General features: G+C 40.6%; 1 protein-coding gene across 3 annotated transcripts in view; it reads right to left on the reverse strand.

The window, feature by feature from the left end:
* The window catches only part of SLC6A2 (solute carrier family 6 member 2), a 118,239-nt gene that overhangs the window by 45,140 nt on the left and 51,885 nt on the right, over positions 1 to 21,214 (reverse strand). For all 3 annotated transcript variants that reach the window (XM_038368662.2, XM_043494910.1, XM_043494909.1), the window contains exons 6-9: positions 19,726 to 19,829; positions 13,659 to 13,783; positions 11,412 to 11,524; positions 6,425 to 6,553 (exon numbers count right to left, since the gene is read on the reverse strand). In XM_038368662.2, the coding sequence (XP_038224590.1) occupies positions 6,425 to 6,553; positions 11,412 to 11,524; positions 13,659 to 13,783; positions 19,726 to 19,829 (471 nt within the window). The remainder of the gene's footprint in view (positions 1 to 6,424; positions 6,554 to 11,411; positions 11,525 to 13,658; positions 13,784 to 19,725; positions 19,830 to 21,214) is intronic.

Consider the following 21,214-nt stretch of genomic DNA (forward strand, 5'->3'; position numbering starts at 1 on the left):
ACATCCAATACTGATTTAAAAATGGTCAGTGAGGGAGAATGCACCATGAGTGTTGGTAAGCTGTTCCAATGGTTAATTATTCTCAACATTAAAAATGTATGCCTTATTTCTGGTCTGAATTTGTTTAGCTTGAATTTCCAGCCATTGGATTATAGTATACCTTTCTCTGCTAGATTGAAGAACCCATTATTAAATATTTGTTCCCCATGTAGAGATTTATAGACTAATCAAGTCACCCCTTAAGCTTCTCTTTGTTAAACTGAATAGATTAAGGTCATTGAGTCAATCACTAAAAGACAGGTTTTCTAATCCTTTAATCATTCTTGTGGCTCTTCTCTGAACCCTCTCAATTTATCAACATCCTTCATGAATTCCCCTGTTGATCCATTAGCCCTTTTGACCACAGCATCACACTGGGAGCTCATGTTCCCCCAAATATCTACCATGACCCTCAATTCTTTTTCAGAGTCACTGCTTCCCTGGATGGAGTTTCTCCATCCTGTAAGTATGGCCTACATTCTTTGTTTCTAGATGTACACATTTAGCTGTAGCTGTATTAAAACTGTATAAGTGATCTGCCCTTTTCATTATTCACCACGCTTGCAAACTTTATCAGGGATGATTTTGTGTTTTCTTCCAGGTAATTGAAAAAATGTTAAATAGTGTAGGGCCAAGAACACATCCCCCACTTGAAACACACACACTCGATGATGAGTCCCATTTATAAGGCCTATTATTATCTGGGACATCCCTATTAGCCTTTTAAATATTGGCACATTTTCTCTCTTCCAGTCTTCTGGAACTTTCCCCGTGATCCAAGACATTGAAAATCAACATTAACTGTCCAGTGAGTTCCATAGCCAGCTCTTTTAAAACTCTTGGATGCATGTCATCTGGACTTGCTGATTTAAAAATGTTTAACTGTAATAGTTGCTGTTTAACATTCTCCTGAGATACTATTGGAATGGAAAGAGTGTTATCATCATCCGCTTTCCCCCCAAAATACAGAATAGATATAGATATTGAACACTTCTGCCTTTCTGCATTATTACTGATAATTCTACCATTTCCATATAGTAATGGGCCAATACAATTGTTGGGATTGTTCTTCCTAGTATCCTTGTTATTAACTCTGATGGTCATATATTTTTGTGTTCCTTTTCTTCCTTTATCAGTTTCTATAGTTCCTAGCTTCTGATTTATATTCATAACTATCAGCTTCCCCTTTCTTCCATTATTATATATATTTTTATTTTTTATATTTACCGTCACTTCCCCTCTAAACCAGGTCAATTTTTTTAATCAATACAGCCTGCCTTGATTATGAGATTGTGACTTTTTGGGCATCTAGTTAAGAGTTCTTAAACAATTCCCAATTATGATTCAGATTTTTCTGATTAAATTCTTCCTCCCAGTTGATCTGGCTCATAATTGTTTTCCGCTTTGTGAAACAGGCCCTCTTAAAGCACCAAGTATATATATTACTGGTCTGGACTTTATTCTGCTTCATATTGTAAATATGATCAAGTCATGATCACTTGTTCCTAAGCTACAATTAAGTTTTAATTCTTTGATCAGTTCCTCTTTATCTGTCAAGATTCGATCTAATATAGAATTCCCCCATGTTGGATGCAACAGCTTTTCATTTAGCAAATTGTCGTCTATAATATTTAGAAATTCCAAGGATATTTTAATACTGGCAGCATGAGACCTCCAGAATATGTCACTCAAATTGAAATACCCCACGGTCATGCAGTTTTTTCCCCCTACACATTATGGTTAGAGGTGTAAGGAGCTGGTCATCCTGTTCCCTAGCATGATTTGCTGGTGTATAGCAAATGCCAACTAATACTCCATCTTGTGCTTTATACATTAGGACATTGATCATAAGCATTCAAGATCACTTTCTTTGAAGTTATGAGTGACTCAAAAACTGATAATGCCATTTTTGACGTAGAGCGCCACTTCCCTTTTGCCCACTCCTTTTTGCCTTCCTAAATAGGTTATAACCACTGATTTTAATATTACAGTCTTACACATCATCCCACCAGATTTCAGTAATACCAACTAGATTGAATTTATGCTCATAAATAAGCAATTTAAATTCAATCTTGTTTGTTATCCTGGTTCCGAGCACTGCTGTATAGGCAATTCAAGAATTTTTTCTCTTCATATCCTCCGCTTCCTTCATTAATTTTGTTTTCAACATCTTGATTCTGTGCTAAATGAGCGCTCATATTTTCCCTGTTTTTACTCTCCCCTTTCGTTATTAGTTTAATGACCTCCTGTCTACTCTAGCCAGACTACCCCTGAGGAGATTGGTGGAGGCTGTTCAAACTATACTGCCCCCTCTCCCGTAGAAGGTCGATCATTGTACCACAAAACCAAAATCTCCCACCCTCCACCACTTAGCTCACTAGTGGTTCACTTCCAGAATCTTCTGCCTTCTGTCTTCCTTTGCTTGTGGGACAGGAAGGATCTCAGAGAAGATTGTTTCGAGTTTATTCTTGTTCAGGACACTTCCTAATTCCCTGAAGTCATCTATTATCTGTGAGATGTCCAATGATGCCATGTCATTAGTGCTGAAGTGAATCATCATGAATGGATCCTTGCCCATTGACTTCAGAAGCCTATCCAATCTTAGAGTGAGGTCTTCTGTCTTGGCTCCAGGAAGACAGCACACTGTCCTGTTATCCACCTGTCCCTTGCAGAATGATCTTTCGATTCTTTTGAGTACAAAATGTCCAACAAGGATCATCAGTCTTTCTTGGACAGTTGGAGAACTCTTTGTGGATATGCTTGATTTTCATATTGGTTGTCCTGTACATCGTTCCATTCCCTAGGATCAGCTGGATCTTGAGAGGAATCTTCTATATTTTCCATACGGAGGACCTGGTATTGATTGGAAACTTCTAGCTGTGTGGAATTCCTCCTGGTCGTCATCTCTCTGGTGGCCTCAGCCTATTCATCCTCATCTGTCTCCAGCTGTGAGGAATGCTGATTTGATCTCTTGCCTCTTGTGGTTATGAACTGCTAAGCCTCCTCTCTGATTTCCTGGTTCCCTGACTTTTTGGTGGTCAGCTCCTTTCCTCCTTGAACCTGGGGGTACGGATGCTTCCCAGACCTGTCTAGGAACTTCTCTGCTTCTCAGTAGCATCTCTATTTGCCCCTCCAATTCAAGAATGTTTTCCTCCAGCACAGCCACCAGTTTGCACTTCATGCACAAGGAAGGCACTTCCTGTTTCAGCAGGAAAGAAAACGTGGCAAATCTGCTGCGGGTCATCGCCACGGTTCCATCACTGGTCATCTTAAAATCAGACGTAGAGCTGAACCTGGAAGGAAAGCCTCTCACATGCCCTCTCTCAACTCTGTCCAAAACTCTCCTGTTAGCTGCCTCTGTTCGTGGGCTTTGAATTTGCCAAGCAAGTGACTTTTTATACCAGATCTCCCTGCTTAGCTCAGTTCAGCTTCACCCCCACCACCAGAGAGTAATTAACTACTCAGAGACTTCAAATAGCAGGGCTCCTCAGAGCTCTTAAAGAAACAGTTACAATTCTTTTACTTTCAAAGTTTATCCTCCAGGTACCAGAGGTCTGATATGTAGACATATAATAATCTCAGTATGTTTAAACAAGGAGGGGAAAGCTTGGGCATCCCTTGGTCTGCATGAGAAATGGTGGGTTTGAATGACCAACCCTTGTAAATGGGCTTAGCCTTCACCCACAAAATGGGACCTGAAAAACGGATGGAATTCTTACTCGGCTCCTCTGGAGTGGGATTGAGGTCTCTCAGTGCATTGCAGAACTTCTCAGCAACCTGCAGGATTGAGCCCAAACTACAGCTAGCATAGAGTTACTTCTCAAAGGCATTAGTGTGTCACAGTCATGGCTGCTACCACTCCACTTCTTCCCATAGCCAGGTTTGAGGTCCAATGGATCTGCAGTCTTGGATCCAATGTTCTATTCCTGTGCTCCTGTAGAGTGGCCCACTGCATACAAATGGCTGTGAAGTCTCCATTGCCTGCTCCCCCGTACAGTAGCGGAGTCCTGGCTATGCTGTGGTTTGAGTCTTTTTCTGTGGCTGAAGTGTGGTGACAGGATTTCACCCTACATAAATATCCCCTCTCCTCTGAAATATACATCCCCTGAAATGCATTGATTTGGAACTGTAAATTGCATTTACGAGATTCTTGAAAAATTGTTTTTCAGACACTCTGAGCTGGATTTGACTTTGTTTTATTTGACTGGTGTTTGAGTAAACTATTAAATGTCTCATTTTATTTAGTATGGAGTGAAGAGAATGGGGGGGGGAGGTTGTTGGCAGATGGAGCTCCCTATCATTTTGAAATGAAACAAAGCAAAATATTTTAAGACATTGTTACCATTTCATCCTACACAAACAGCTGAGAGAACTTCCAGCCATGGTAGATTCTAACAATCTTATTTATAAACAAACCCATTATGAATATGCCTGCTTTTTGTGTAGATTTTGTCTTTAGTATCTTTAACAATTTAAAAAAGGGGATAAATACCATTCATTTTGGAGATTTGATGATGATTTTACTCTGTTCAATCAACAAAGACATAGTTTAGCTTTTCTCTTGTTATAGCATACAGAGACTTTGTACCAGAGGTGTCACTATTTACAGTAACCAATGGAGACAGCTGCCGAGGCTTTTCTGAGTTATAAACTCCGGAGATCTGGCCAACATGGGGCACCTAACACACTGAATGGCAAATATTTTAGCAAGAAGCAAAAGACTGTTTACTGAATGGTGTTTTAGGTGAGAAAATCTTCTCCACACCTATTCATTATTTGAATGCCTTTATTTTAGAAATGCAGCAATGTGACTGATGAAAGATGTGTGTATGAAAAACAGACTGCTTCAAAAATAGATCTCAAAGATTTTCAAGGGGAAATTCAACAGATTATTTTATCTCTATGGTCTCACAGGAGTTTTAATTTCTACTTTGTACACATGACATCAACTTTTTCTGTTACATGAACTTATGTATTAGTACCTGTCAAGGCAATTCAGTGCAGTCTAGCTTGTTTGAGAATTTAATCCCACAGAGGTGCCATAATTTGAAAAACACTGAACTAGATTCTCATGTGGTCTGAATTGGCATAGTGCTGTTGAAGTAAATGGAGTTACACCATTTTAGACCAGCTAAAGATCTGACCCATTGTGTTTCTTCAAACCCATTGGTCCAAGACTATTGTTAACCCAGATGAAACCTTGAACAAGGAAGTAGTATGTCCAGCTGCGTTAGATGACAGAGAAAGCTGAAAAATGTAAAAAGGGTCAATATGTATTATTAGTATAAATTATCTGTATTATTAATACAAGACTTACTTTTAGTCTTTGAAAACCCTTTCTAGTTAATGAAACACTGTAATGAAAAAACTACCAGGAAAATGCATTTTGTTAACTTTAAAACTTCTGTATTATTCACTAATTGTTACCATTTTAATAACTTTCTGCTAACTTGTTTATCTGTGAGTCAGTGGAATGCTGATAGACAGGGATGTGGTCATAGGATCCCAGCACTGGTGTGTTCATTATGGCTACCTAAGGTATAATGCATATGGTAACATTATGGGGTGCATGCTCAGCAGTGGCCCTCACCTTCCTGGTACTAGTTGGCATACAGAGAAGAGCAAGGCCAGCCCAGAACAGACATATCCTCTCTGGTGTGTTGTACTGCCAGCAAATGCAGTGCCTCGCTCCTTTGCCCGTAGACAGCAAAAACAGCCACAGTATGACTGCCACCTGTGCAAAGGGTTCCCTGCACCCTTTCCCCACATCCAGCGCATGTATGCAGCCATTATTTTTCTGTTTTCTATTTGTAATGTAGGAAGCAGGTTGCATTATACCCCCGATATTCAAAAAATAGAAAGGTTCCTTCATTGAAATGCATCCAACCCAATGCATTAGTAACTGTGATCTGCTACGCTGCCAAGCTATTACCATGTTCATGGAAAGGGTGATAGGATTATTATACTGAAGTGTAGTTTTACAAGAAGTAAATGCTTCTTATTGATTAATTATCTTGTTCTGTTGTGAAGAGAGAGTTTTCAGATGCTTACGGGTGTGATCCCCAAAACGCTTTCCCCTACACACAAGAGTTAGTAGTGACTATAATCCCATTTCAGATGATCAGTCTGGGGTAGAAGTAAGCATAATGCATGAGAATAAAGGTTTGTGAGATCAATTGATAGATAATAGCCTTGTAAAAAAACAAGAGGGGAAAGGCATCGTTTATAGAAGAATTAATATAATATTCCGACAATAATGTTGGTTATAATGAAACTTCCCAGGTACACAAGGAGATAAATCCCAGCCTACAGTAATTCTGTCTCTTTTATAGGAATAGTTGCATTGTTAAGTTACCTTGCTAATGGAAACCCTTGCAGTACTTACATTGGTGATACAAAAAAGAGCCACCAGGAAAGTGCCAAAGGAGACGCCAAATGTGAAAAGCTTTCGGTGCCGCTTCAGTATTTGGAAATCATCTGCTAACCCAGTGATGACAGCTTCCATTCCACCCATCTAAGGAAAAGGATTACAGCAATCTAAATTAGGCATAATGACAGAGACATTTTACCCACAAACAAACAGAAGGGTATAAATAAAGTTTGAGATTCATCTCTATTTCCTTTTGTGATTTCTAGCATTGATTGAGTTTCTTCTCTTTAGTTAAAAGGTGTTATGCCTTCTGTAAAATGTGCATATGATTTCACTCTGGACTATTCTTCTTTGTTCTTGTTCATACTCGCATATAGTTGAAGTGTTAGAAATCAGAATAAATAGGTCTCAATTTCCCTCAGCTGGTGGCTGCTGTTTTTATTGATAAGGAACAGTAAAATGGAGATGGGAGCTAAACAGTGTGGCAAATCAAACAATATTGTTACCTCTTTATTTTGGAGATAGAGAGACAACCCTTAATGCTGAGAATTTTATAGTAACAAAAATTCTTGATGATACCATAGAAGAATTTTAGTTTTCCCTCTAGATGTAACGACTATATGCTAGCCACTTTTTGCTATTGGGAGAAATTGACTGTGGTAGCTGAAATTGATCCGCTTGTAGAATACAGGTTCCTGATCATGAGCTTTATGTCCTGTGCATAAAGCACAAGCAGTTTGGGGTGCATAAAGCACAAGCATTTTGTTTTTTTTTTTCCATAGAGTTAGATCAGAATGAATCCAAGTCTCCTTCTCAGAGCCAGCCCTCAGTGTTTTGCTGCCCAGGTCGGAAAGTATTTTTGGCACTCCACACAGCTGAGCAATAAATAAATAAGCGAGCAGCGATTCCCCCCTCCCTCCCATTCCTGTCCTGCTGTTGCTTTGGTGATCCTGGAAGCTTGTGCCCAGGGCAACCACCTGATTGCCAACCTCTAAGGCCAACCCTGCTCCTGCTAGGGATGAACAAGCCATCTTAATTTCTTTAAGAATCAGTTAAGCAGTTGGGAAGACTCAATATAGGATATTTCCTGCACATGGAAGAAAAATGTGGCAAATACTTGGGGGTTGGGGGAGAGGGGGCAGCAGATTGGAGACAACAACATCTCTGTTTCAAATCAATTGCTGAGAATAATCTCTGTAGTATCTGAATGATTCACTTCTGAAACCAGAGGACTGCAGAGGGAAGGGCAAACATTCTTTTAGCAAATCTGACACTCGAGTAAAATGTCAAAGCAGAGTGTGGGGTTTTATCCATGTGACTTCTGTAAGCATCAACAGGAATCAAAGAGTTAAATCTCACTGCACTGCTTAAATACGGGTTCATATTTTTAATGGTCACAAAGATTTACTACACTGCTACTTTGAGAGACTCAGAGAAGTCAGAAGTGGAAAAGTAGCCTTCAGATTCTCTACTCCATTTTATCAATTCAGGACTGCTTCCTAATCTAGTGCTTTGTTCATCCCCATTGTTAATATCCTACATAGAGATGGTTGCATGCTGAAAAAAACATTACAGACATTCATTCTAATTCCTAATCCCTTTAATTTGCTGTCCACTAACACATTCATAAGGAAGTTTCTCTTTCCATAAACATTTGGGGGCGTTCCAGAAAACTGTCTCCATATGTCAATAAGGGGTTTTGTGCACGAACAAGGGTGTTAATGCATTATTCCTCCATTTTTTTTCTACTTTGTTTTCTAATCAGGGATAAGCAACAGTATCACGTGTCCTAGGTGACCGAGCTCACAGCACGTAGAGTGGGTAATCAAGGGAAACAGTCTGCAAACAACCCCACAGTTGCTTGCATAAAACCAGTAAATAATTATGAGCAGCCGCAGCTTGATAGGGCATTGATGTAGCTGTGGTGGTGCACAGAATGGAATTCATCTGGAACGGTCCCCTGGAAGACTTCTCTTTTAACAAGAGTCAGTATGGGCATGGGGTGGGGTACCTATTCCACACAAGGCCCGACTACAGAGAAAGGGACAAGTAGCCCTGTGACAAGCTATGCCTGGAGGAGAGTCAGGGCTGATAAGCTTTTAACTGATGATGAAGCCCAGCTGGGCAAGGAGAAGACTAAGCTGCTATAAAACCAGGAAATAGAGAGCAAGATGGAGGCTGCAATACAGAAGGCCTGCAGTCACTCTTCGGGCTTACAGAGGGAAAGGAGCAAACCAGGGGGAGAATAGAAACCCTGAGACCCTGGCTCTGAGGGAAGGGCATGCATAGAGAAGGGTGGAGAAGGGCCTGATAGAGGTGAAGCAGGAAGCAGCCCAGGGAAACAGCAGCAAGGTTTAGGATATTGCAGACCTTAGCTGGGGAAGTGGCACAGGCTGGACAACGGAGCAAAAGACTGCCTGGGAAAGTCATCCAATGGGACTTTGATACCCTGGAAGAACAAAATGATAGTGACCTGGCTGGAGGGCCGAGCCATGAAGGGGGAGCACCCTGAGTGATGAAGAGGAAGTGACTCCAGAAAAAGAGTGTGAGATCATGGGGCGAGAAACTGAAGGAGGGGGCATCAGAATGGGTGTGAGCTCATCTCCAGATGGGCCACAAGGATACTACACAGCAGTGAGAAGAGCACCTCATGACAGGGAGGATTTAGGATTCTTAAATCCCTCAAAATTGCATCTTCCAACCTCCTTCATTCACGGTCGGCCTTGTGTTCTGCTTCCTTCAGCCTCAACTCTACAAAACTTCTGTAAAATTTCTGTAAAACATATCTTCTTCTGCACATGACCCCACAATTGCAGTGTCATCTTGTTCTCAACCTGTGCGAGACTGCAACTGGCTAGGATCATCTAAGTATCTCCTTGTTTGTGACAAAAATCAAACCAATGGATGTTAAGAATCCACTGTAACTTCTGACACTGAAAACTGTTTAGATTCCTCTCCTCAGCTGTTTTTAATGGTCATGTTTGTGCTCCATATAGCAGGGTAATGAAAGCAAAGCTCTGCACGTCTCTATAAAATGAATGACTTGCGGATGGTGCATGTAGATGGCAATGACATTGAATGGGGGTAAATACTTTTCTATGTCTGGCTAGTTGATTGATTGACACAGGAGGTTCTATAACTGGAGGAGTCGCACTGGACTGGTCTTCCCCCCGTGGCATGTCAGTGTCTTCAAAGGCCTTTGACTGGGTGATGGGATGTTACTAAGATAGAAGTGTTCAATGTAGTCGTGTTGACAACTCCCCCTCTCTTCCCCTGCGGGAAAATAATTCTGAACAGCAAATAAATAGGCAAACATCAAAGCCTGACCAAGAACAGAAAATGCTAGACTTTCCACAGTTTATCCACTTTGAATAATTTGACCCCTTCCACTGAAAAATTATTATTCTACAATTTAAGGTGCTGACCCTTCAAACATTTACACATGTGGTTTACCATGGTAGAGTTAAAGAAATCCCTAAATGTTTGCATGATTGGGCCTAGTAGCGCTCAACCTATAATATACAACCTAGATTTTACTTTTCTTAATTTTGACTCATTACTACTAATCATTCTTGCCACCCTAATCTACTCTTCTCCTTCCTTCATGTTTGTTTATGGTACAAATAGGTCCAGACTGGAACCCCAGATCTGACTTTGCCTCAAGTTTTTAGAATAAGGTTCCAGAGTCTCAATTTTACAACTTGATCTAATCGCTAGCAAGCCTGAAGCAAAATCCAGAATTCAAAGATCTGGGAAGTGTTCAGAGCTGGAGCTGAACTTCACAGCTCCAACCCCTTCTAGAATATGTTCTTCAAATACTTGCAGATGACTATCAAAGCTCCTTTGTGTGATCTCTTCTCCCCCCCCCCCGCAGCTTTGTTCCCTCTCTTGTCTCTGTTTTTCCTTCCCTTTCTATTTCTGAAAACGAGTGAATTCTTTCTTCTTGGCAATTCTTATTTTGGAACAGTAAAAATTCCTTATGAACATGACTAGACTGTTCACAGTTCTGTTCTTTAAAGATGCTATTTACTTTTCCCAGAAGAAAATTAACTTTTATGTTAAGTAGAAAAAGAAGTCTTAATTCCTCTTTGGCAAGAATAAGGTGGTAGAAGTGCTGTTAGGGTACTTAGAATATTTCATCTAGGGTTGAAGTTTCTGTTATCTTTTTTTTTTATCCCAGGACAATATACTTTCACTTTGTACAAAGCACAAATACTCCCCTTTCATGTTGAATGAAGTTCAGTCCTAAATCTAAAACTGAATTTAACTGTAAAATGAGGCAGCCCATCTTAGTGCTCATTTTTTACCATTCCTAAATATCTATTATCTGTCAACATACAGATGACATTGTTGCCTTTTGCCAAGACACCTAACAAACACAAAATAATAGTGTAAATGAAATTGATTTTTAAAAGATGATCACAATGAGACTATTGTTGTAAGGAAAGTATCTTACATACAGTTCCATATTATAGGAAATCAAAGATATAATTAGATGCTATCCTCAGCCTTTGTGTCATGAGTATCACTTAGGATGTCGTGGGAAATAACAAATAGAAATCTCTGATACAAAATACTACAGAACCATAGGCAGGCAATTCAGCATCTTGTTCCAGTGCTTTTTCCAAGCACTTCATTTTTAGGCTCCGAGTATGCTGCTGTAGAAATGAATGGTAAAATTCTCATTCGAGTCAGTGATACAGTATCATATCCTTAAAGTGTAATAACTTTGAGCCCAACCCAGAATCATGGAAACCAGCAAACTGTGTTTGCTGGTTCATAAACTAGATGGCCCTTTCCAAGCCTTTTGCACACTGTGAATCTGTGATTAAATAAACTGCTGAGTTCAATGCTACTTGGTATATTGGCCTTAACTATGAAAACAGATACACTGAGAGCACAGCATGTGGCTTCTGAAACCTAGTGGAATCAGACTGGTGTCTCCGTACTTATTACCAGAGAATGTTATTAAAGAAAAATGATAGGCATGGAAGATACGCACAGAACTGTCAATGCCCAGTGTGAGAAGCATTATGAAGAACACCACTGCCCAAAATGTTGATCCTGAAAGGGTTGAAATGGCTTCTGGATAAAGGATGAAAACTAATCCAGCTCCTGAAAAGCAAGAGGAAAGAAAATCTCATTTCTGCATGGAGGCTTTTGTTAAATTTTTAAAGCTATAAAAAGATTAATGAAAATAAGATTTGACCTGCCTAGATTCTTATATTGGTGTCCCTCACCATAGTATCTGAACAACTTAGACTCTGGCTGAGTACTGAAGTCCTCACATCACGATTTAAAGATTTCAAATTACAGAGAATCCACCATTTATATTATATTTATATTAGTTTAAACCTGCAAGTGACCCATACCCCATCCTGCAGAGGAAGGTGAAAACCTCCCAGAGTCTCTGCCAGTCTGTTCCAGGGGAAAACTTCTTCTCGATCTCAGATATGGTGATCAGTTAGATCTTGAGCATGTGTCCAAGACCTACCAGCCAGACACCTGGGAAAGAATTCTCTGATAACTCAGAGTCCTCTCCATCTATTGTCCTATCACTAGCTGTTGGAGATATTTGCTGCTAGCAGTCGCAGATAGACTACATGCCATTGTAGGCAGGCTCATCACACCATCTCCTCCATAAATTTATCAAGCTCAGTCTTGAAGCCAGTTAGATTTTTGAAGCCATTCTCAGGCCCAGATGCACAAAGGTACTTAGGTGTTGCAACTACAGAGTCAGTCTCACAATCTAACTGGCCCAATTAATTTTTTTAATGCAAAGTGGAATCTTTTCAACAAGAGAGACTGAAAGAGAGACACATCAGAATATCCCAGAGTGCAGTGACTACAGCACTCACCTGAGAGGTCAAGAACCTCTCAAACTCCTTCAAATCCCTTGCCCTTACCAAGAATAGGGAGGAATTGAATCAGGGTCTCCCTTATCCCAGGTGAATACCTTAACCCTGGCTAAATGTTATAGGAAGGCCACCTCTTTCCACTTACTCCACAGCATTTTATGTGGAGTTGGGTGTCCCTAGCCTCTATTTGCTCGAAGCTGGGAATGAGTGACAGGGGGATGGATCACTTGATGATTACCTGCTCTGTTCATTCCCTCTGAGGCACCTGGCACTGGCCACTGTCAGAAGACAGGATACAGGGGTAGATGAACCCTTGGTCTGACCCAGTAGGGCCATTCTTATGTTCTAGATTGTGCCCTACAGGTGAGCTGGCAGGGAAATGCCTATCTTTATCTGGTTTGAGGATTGCACTGAGGCTTAGGTATCAGGCGGGTGCCTGGACACCTGACTGGGTCAGCAGTGCTCATACCCAGAGGCAGAAACTTAGGCACCAAGGGAACTTTTACAGTCAAAGTTTAGGCACTGAGTGAATTTAGGGGTTGATTATATGGATTATAGTAGTGCTTAAATCTGAAATTTAGAAGCCTAAGTCTCTTTGTGGATCTAGGCCTCAGATCATAACCATGAACCTGATTTTCTTACCTATTTATTTCCATTCCTTGGCTCTATGTCTAAGAGTGTCATATTTGAATATTGTTCAGGCAGTAACCTATCGAACTAGCCAGTAGGCTTGTCTCAGTAGATTATGTATGTGTTCAGTACAGACCTGACCCTTTAGAGTGTTGCGCGCTTCCAGCCAGGGGCCAAGCACCCTCAACTCCCTGGAGCTTGGACCACTCAACACCTTGCAGAGGTTACAATTCAACAACGTGCTTACGCCTGTGCGTGCCTTGAAACACTTGAGTGGTCCCATTCGGGTCATAACTCACATACTCAAAGTTGGCATGTGCCTAAGGTACATCTGCGATGTGAGCAGACAGACACATGATAGCTCTGTCCAAGCTCCTGCATTAAAAATAGTGATGTAGCCAGGGATAGCACTGGCAGCAGCTCAGGCTACCGGCCTGTGTACAAACCTGCTCAGCCCCAAGAGTCCGTTCTTAAGCAGCTAGCCCAAACCATCGCCTGTGCTCGATCCAGCTACACTGCTATTTTGAGAGTGTTAGCTCAAGCAAAGCTAGTGTGTCTGTCAATTCACATTGAGAAGCATGCTCCCAATTGCAGTGTAGACGTACCCTAAATGGCTTGCTGAATCAGGGCCACAGCTGAGTCCATTGTAGATGGGCTTCTTTGTCTTGTTTAATTTGAAATGAACATAAACAAATTTGCAGGGCAGCATTGGAGCAGGTGGTTAATTTTTCAGTAAATCTGGAGTAAAATGAACTGCCTACCTTCAGTGGCTACATCTTCAATTTTTACTTTGTGCTCATGAGCCATGTAGCCCAGTATAGAGAAAATTGCAAATCCTGAGATGAAGCTTGTGACACAGTTGATTGTGCTAGTCAGCAAAGCATCCCTAATATGAGAGAGAGAAGAACAATCTAGTGAAAAGCACTTTAGGAAGTAGGTAGGAATTGTGTTATTATGGTAATAAAATTCTGGTTGAAAAGAGAAACATGCCAATTAAGTAATCATCCTGATGATCAAAGGCTTATACGAGCATAATGTGCTGCTAGAGATTCACTGTTATTTCCTAAATTGTTTTGAAATTAATCTGTGTTCAAAAATTTTAAAAAATTATAACAAATTGTAAGATGGTCTTAGCTGGCAACAGTAATGGAACAGGGAAGTAACCCGAAGTGAACAAAAGGTTACACAGGGAAATGATTACTAGCAAATACCAATCCATACCTATAAACAATTGTGAATGTTTTCAGACAACGTATGCATTTTAGTGAACTTTGATGCCATTTTCAAGGTATTGCATAGAATCTGTTCATCAATCCTTCCAGTTAAGCAGGCATTTCAGATAAGGTGCATGGAAAGACCTCATCCGGCTCCCATTGAAATCAATGGCAAAACTCCCATGAACGTCAGTGAGATTGGAATCTGACCCAACCATCATCATTGTATAATATAAAGAGGTAACCATCAGTTTAGTCATGAATCTGACAAAAATGCTGATAACTTTATTATTAATGTGCTATTGTTTTAGATCAATGACAGGACCCACAAAGGAAAATCAAGATTCAGCCCTGGGAGTTATGTACATTTATGTCAAAATTAAATCTGGCCACGGTTGTCAACATTAATTTGGAATGTCAGCCCCATCCTAATACACATATTACAACTGGTCACCTGGTTTTGAACTTCAACATTTAATTGAACATTTTTTGTTGAAATTCCAAATGTTTACAAAAAGAGGAGATTGCTCCTCCCCACCCCCCCATTTTGCACTAGCTCTAGCATTTATTTGTGGTGCGTACATTAATGCAAAGAAAGTGATCATAATTTGTTAGTATTTAATAAGTCAGAGGCTGAAAATGTTTCCCCCTTTCCTCCCCATTGTTAAATATCAGTAACACCAAGATTTTAACAAATTTATTTGAGCATAAGCTTTCGTGAGCTACAGCTCAGCTGTAGCTCACGAAAGCTTATGCTCAAATAAATTTGTTAGTCTCTAAAGTGCCACAAGTACTCCTTTTCTTTTTGCGAATACAGACTAACACGGCTGCTACTCTGAAACCTAGCAAGATTTTATAAACATTGTCTTTTGCAAGGCTGCCATCTTCATAATGACACCTGCAAATATACCTCACGGGCTGTTTGCTGTAAACTGCTCTGTTCAAATTTTCTCTAGCAAATCTGTCCTTCATACATTGTTTTTGTTTTTGTTTAGTTTAACCAGCTCTTCCATGTAAACTTATGGTAATACACTCCCCTAGAGCACAGGAGAAAGTTCCACCTCAGGGTGATAATTCCCCAGAACTATGAATGTTTGATGTTTAGTGGCATCGGGGAGCCAGCTGCAGCAGGATCAATCTCCTAGCAACACACTGGGCATAGCTGACCCTAGCAGGAGCTGCTCTGCCTCATTGACTATACTTCCTGACAGGTGGGGATGGCGGAGCTAAGCTACGCCTTGACCCAGTAGTGGCCAGAGCTTGTCGGCTGCTCACCGCATTGCACACTGCAGCTGTGCTGGACCCTGCTTCCTGTGCCTTTTCTTTCTCCCATCCAGCCTACGCCTGCCCATGCCCAGCCTCCTCTTGTGCCCACTTCAGTTCCTAGCCTTCCCCATCCTTGACGCCTTTGGCTCTGACCCCCAGCTCAGCTCCCCGATTGTGTCTCTAGCTAGCCCATTGGCTCTGGCATTCGTCTTCTGATCCCTGTGTCTGAATCTCAGCTCTGCTCCCATCAGCTTCCATGGCTGTCCTTTGGCATTGATCCTTGACTCCATGCTAAGCCCCAGACCAGGCAATCCCTATGACTCCGACTGCTAGGCCCAACCACCCACGTCTTGTTCATGATCCTGACAAGGGGCATAAAGACAAGCCTTATGCAAAATGTAAGTAATATGATTAATTGGCTTTAGTCATGTCATGAACTCCATTCCACAGAGGATTGTTCAGTGCTTTCAGCCTTAAGTATGAAATACCCAGGCTTCACGGGCCCCTAGTTAAAATCAAATGAACCACAACAGGATTGTCAAAATAGATCTGTTATAGAAGTAGATATAATGAGTTCCATACAGTCTACTGTTGGAGAAGACCTTTAAAATTGAGGTCCTGTCTCCAGTGTGTGGACACCAGTCATACACCATAGTGCTTTTGTTAATGATAGAGTTTGCCTTAGCTAGAGTTTCCACATCTGTCACATTTAATTACCTCACTGCACCCCAGACTTGATTGTATTTCTGTAGAGTAGTGTGTACATAAGAGGAGGGACTAATTCAGGCCTATATACTTGTAAAATTCTTTGGACTCCTTCAGGACAAAAGTTGGCAAGTATCTGCAGGGGTGAAAGTAACTTAAGGGACTTACCGGTACGCAGGGCTGGGGTCCTGAGCAAGGTGTGTGTGTGTGTGTGTATGTGTGTGTGTGCGGGGGACTGGGGGTCACTCGGGCGAAAGGGGCAGGGCCTTGGGTGGAAGGGGCAGGGCCTTTAAATCCCCGGGCCCTTTAAATCACCGTCGGAGCCTGAGGGCTCCTGGCCACTACCACTATCCTGGGGCTCTGGCAGTGATTTAAAGGGCCCAGGACTCTGGCTGTGGTAGTGGTGGCAGGAAGCCCCAGGCCCTTTAAATCAATGCCAGAGCCCCATAGTAGTGGCAGCAGTGGCAGCCGGGAGTTCTGGGTCCTTTAAATCACTGCCGGAGCCCCAGGGCTCTTGACCGCTGCCACTAACCCAGGGATCTGGCAGTGGGGTTCTGGCAGCAATTCAAAGGGCCAGGGGCTCCAGTTGCTGCCAGAAGCCCAGGGCCCTTTTAATTTTTCGGCCTGGGGAACCTGCCCCCTGCCAGTACGGTCGGCTGAATACCGGCTCTTGCCAGTATGCCGGACCGGACCAGCTTACCTTCACCTCTGAGTATCTGTGAAATATTATGGCCAAGGTAATCATTACCATTTTCCTCAATTCCAGAACATTCACATGCAAGTAGCTTTTTCCATTTGCATCATCAACCACACACTTTATCCCATTTTTAAGCTGACAGATTTACGTGCAAAATATAGAAGTTGACAAAATGCTCTGTTGCAATGCTTCAGCACTTCAGACTCTCCGGCTCTGATTTGCCACTGTGTTGCCCCAGTTTTATACCTGCGTAACTATTGATTTCAATGGAGTTTCACTGCCATAAAACAACTGGAGTAATGTAGTGGTGAATCATGCCCTTTATTTGGAAATACAATGCTAATTTAAATGTGTTTTGTTCCACTTCAGTAATGCGTTGCCAATGTAATAAAGATGTCACTGACATACTCCACAGTATTTTACCAAAGAATGGATTCATTTAAGTGTCAATTGTCTTTGAATGGAAGCTGGTTTATAGGATTAAAGATAAAACATAATATTTTAGAAACACTGCAGATCACTCTACAATACAGCCAGAGTGATTCTGGTAAACAACATAAGACAAGTGTAATAAGCTCAGCACAGTTTAATGTAATTTGGGGTATTGCCTCAAGGCATTTTTTTTAAGTTCCAGAGTGTGTTTCATGGCAAATTTACTCAAGGTACAGAATAAAACAATTATGTAGGAAACATCTTAAAGCCAGGCTTCCTAGAAATCTGTAAGATTAATGTTAACCTAATTGTAGAATGCAATGATTGCCACTTTGGAGAATAGCTATTATTAGAGGTGTCATTTTTACTTCTGCATTACCCACATTAATGTCACCTAACATGAAAACCCACTTGTGAATCTGAAGTTACAGTGGGCTTGGTCCAAAGCTCACTGAAATCAATTGGAATCCCTCCATGGACTTCAAAGGACTTTGGATCAAGCCCTGTGTTCAGAGAATTGAACAAATTTAACAGACCATTCCAGCAAACTAAAATCTATGTAGTCTTTTGTGCTTTTTATGGACTGCTATAGGCGTGTTTGTTAAAGGCATGGTAGGTGCCCATTTTCCTCTTTATGGTAATATATATAGTACTACTATATTCCAGCAAATATTAGGAAAGCTATATATTTCTAAACTAGGCTTACCATTCAAGTGTCACAGTGTGTCTGTGCAAGTCCTTTTGGTGAGACCCGTGACTAGGCTACTGGCCCAGGCAGGGAATAAGGACTACCTTATACCCCTTCATGGGCTTCATGCTACTACATGCCTAGAGCAGGGGGAAGTGGTGTGGCACTGTGATTGAGAGGTCTGTCTCAAACACACTGCCTCCTGCAACTACTTCTGGGATGGTGCAGTTTATGCACCACTCAGGGCTGTTTCTACAGTCACCACCAAGCCCTTTGCTTCCTAGCTTTTACTCACAGATGTTTTCAAAAGGAGCTACGGTAGGTAACTGTTAGCACCCAGCCCAGGACTATCTAACATGCAGTGATGTTCTCTGATGCTTTCTATTATGGGTATTTTCAGTCACTCCAGTTTATTCCTCTGGCTAATTACAGGAACTCCATTTTTGTTGTCTTTTTGCATTACAAATATTCTGGATTAAAATCCATATTTTTGAATAAAATCCTAAACTGGATTTACAAGCAATGCATTATTAAACCTGAGAGACATTTTAGAGTGTACTTGTCACTCTTTGTGCTTTTTGCACTTCTCTTAGGTTGGACATTTCAAAGAGACTAGTCAGTCTGGCCCACAAATGCTCACACACACACACACACACACACACACACACACACACACGCAAATGAAATGTCCCAGAATGTGAGTCCTTTAAAGTCAAACTAGCTAAAATAATGGAAACCTTGGGGAGACACTTTAATTAAAATTTGTACAAAAAAAGTATCCCTTTGATTGGTAATGAAACCCTTCAAAATTCAAAGTTTTTCAGCTAGTTCCATTCTTTAGGTCTTTTTGATAAGGCAGCATAGTAGACACACATAGAACAATTAAAATGCACATTCAAATGATTGACATTAAAATGTAAAGTAACAGTGTCTGTCTCTTACTATTTCTCTGTACAATGCCTCCCACAATGGGACCTCCAGCCCTGGTTGGGACCTCTACACACAATGGCCCTGATTCAGCAAAGCATGTATGTACATGTTGAACTTGAACTATGTGTTTTGCTGAATCAAGGCCTACTGAAAAAAAAAATCACAAATAGGTAATCCCGAAACATAAAATTACTTTAGGATTTGACTCTAAACTCCTTGTTTCTGTTAAACTTGAACAAAAGGTGGAAACATCCTCCTGCTCTGGGGTTGTGGACAAATCAGATTTCATTGAATATTCTCTCGTCTCTAGTGCTACTTGTGAAAGACAAATATAATTGCAGTTTACACAGCTGTCTAAAGTCTAAAATTAACCCTATACTTTTGCACAGGAGAGCCAATAACTTTGCAGGTTCTTACTGCTGAACTTTCAGCAAAAAAGTAATGTGGGTGTGTTTGGGTCACGTTTTGGGTTGGTTCTCATGTCCAAATCAGAATGCCAGTCAATAATAAAATCACAATTAAGTGAATGAAGTACACTGGTGCATATTAGGTTGTAATTATCAGTTCCACTGGCTAAATAAATAATAATAAATAATAGAACATACCTGTTACCTGTATAACATACTATTATATAAAATAGATATATTTTATTATATTATAGGTATATTATATAGGATAGCATTATATATATAATCAGAAGTAAAAAAATCCAAAGCCAACATGAAAATAGAGTTCTTGAATTGTGAAATATGTATCAAGAAATACATAAAAAATTAGATTACATTCCAAATTTCTCAGATATTTTATTGGAACGTTGGTATCAGAGTGCAAGTAAAGTGAGACTGAAATCAGAGCTTTTTAAAGTCAATTGTCAATTGAGAAATAGACTCTCTTACCTATAACAGTTGTTGTCAAACTTATTATAACTAGCAAATGCAATTAAAACTCCAAACCCAGCTCCTAAAGAGTAAAATATCTGAGTGGCTGCATCAATCCATACCTGCATAAAGAAATGAAAATTATTAGATGTGTTAGCTTAGTTTAAAAGAGAAAAGTTGAGTGACATGACAGAACTGTATAGTTATAACTAGATTTGGATATCTATTGAAATAATATCTCATCATACTCCATGACTACAGAACCATAAATATTTTCCAGCCCATCAAGAACCAAGGCATGGACTGGACTATTTCAACAAAGAGGCAAACTCTAAAGCAATAGCAAAACCTAAGTGTGTGCAGAGTGGTATTATAGGAGTGCTGGTTGCTTATTGAACTTCCACAGGGTACAGAAACGATTAATTGATTTTTTTTGCTGTGTTGTGGCAATACACTTCCCACTAGTGCTGGGTTAATTTGGATTGCACAGTCAGAAATAAAAATAATCAACAGGTTAGGAGTTATGGAATGTTTTCCTTTCCCATAGGAGAGTTTATTGCATGGGACTGTAATTACAGTTTATATGATGCTTTCTTCCATCAGAGGTTGAAGTCTGATTGACATGCTTTGAATAGGACTTCTAAGAGATATTCCTTCTCGTTTCTCACTCATTTAAAGGGCCAAAGAATTATTTCTATGATAGTCATTATGTCCCACTACTTTATCTACTCAGACTGTATATAGCCCATGTCCAGAACCAATGCCTGGATTTTAAACTAGGATCATGAAAATACAGGCAGAGGAGGTCAGATGAACTGTTTTATGAAGGTTTTCAAATGTCTCTTCCCTCAAGTATCACATTGAGAAATCAAAAAACTCATGGCTTGATCCCAAGAGGTTTTGAAGCTAAGGGGAGCTGAGAGTCCCCAGCACCGTACAGACTCAGAACGTTTGGATGTAGCCGAATCTGCCAAATATAGCCCTAGGCTAAAACACCCGTGGGTGTGTGTTGAGCAAAAGAACTCTAGAATGTATTGCTATCAGCTGCTGATGCTGCTAACACTCTGCATCCCACTTGTTGGAAAAGTTGTACAAAGTCTAAACACAAAGAATTTTTAAAAATAAACTATACTTGGGAATGCCATACTGACACCACAAGGTACTTGTATTGCTTTTTGATAGGTCACTGGCTCTTTGCCACTTTGTGTCCTGCCACTGGATTTGTAGCTGCTTATGCTAGTTCTGTATTTTTGGCCCAATTCAAAAGCACTTAAGTCTCACTGGCTTTAAGATGACTTTAGCACATGCTGTATAGGGATGGATTTAAGCATGGGCTTAGAGTTAAGCATGTGCTTCTGTGCCTTGCTAAATCTGAACCTTGTATTGAAATAATCCTCTGTGTTAATCCAATTAGTTGCTGTGCAGATCAAGTTAAGGAGTAAGCAGCAGAAGATAGAAGTCACTAAAAAGTCAAGGTTCCATGCAAAATATTCCTTGTAATAACAAA

This window comes from Dermochelys coriacea, chromosome 12, assembly GCF_009764565.3.
Source record: "Dermochelys coriacea isolate rDerCor1 chromosome 12, rDerCor1.pri.v4, whole genome shotgun sequence".
Lineage (NCBI taxonomy): Eukaryota > Metazoa > Chordata > Testudines > Dermochelyidae > Dermochelys > Dermochelys coriacea.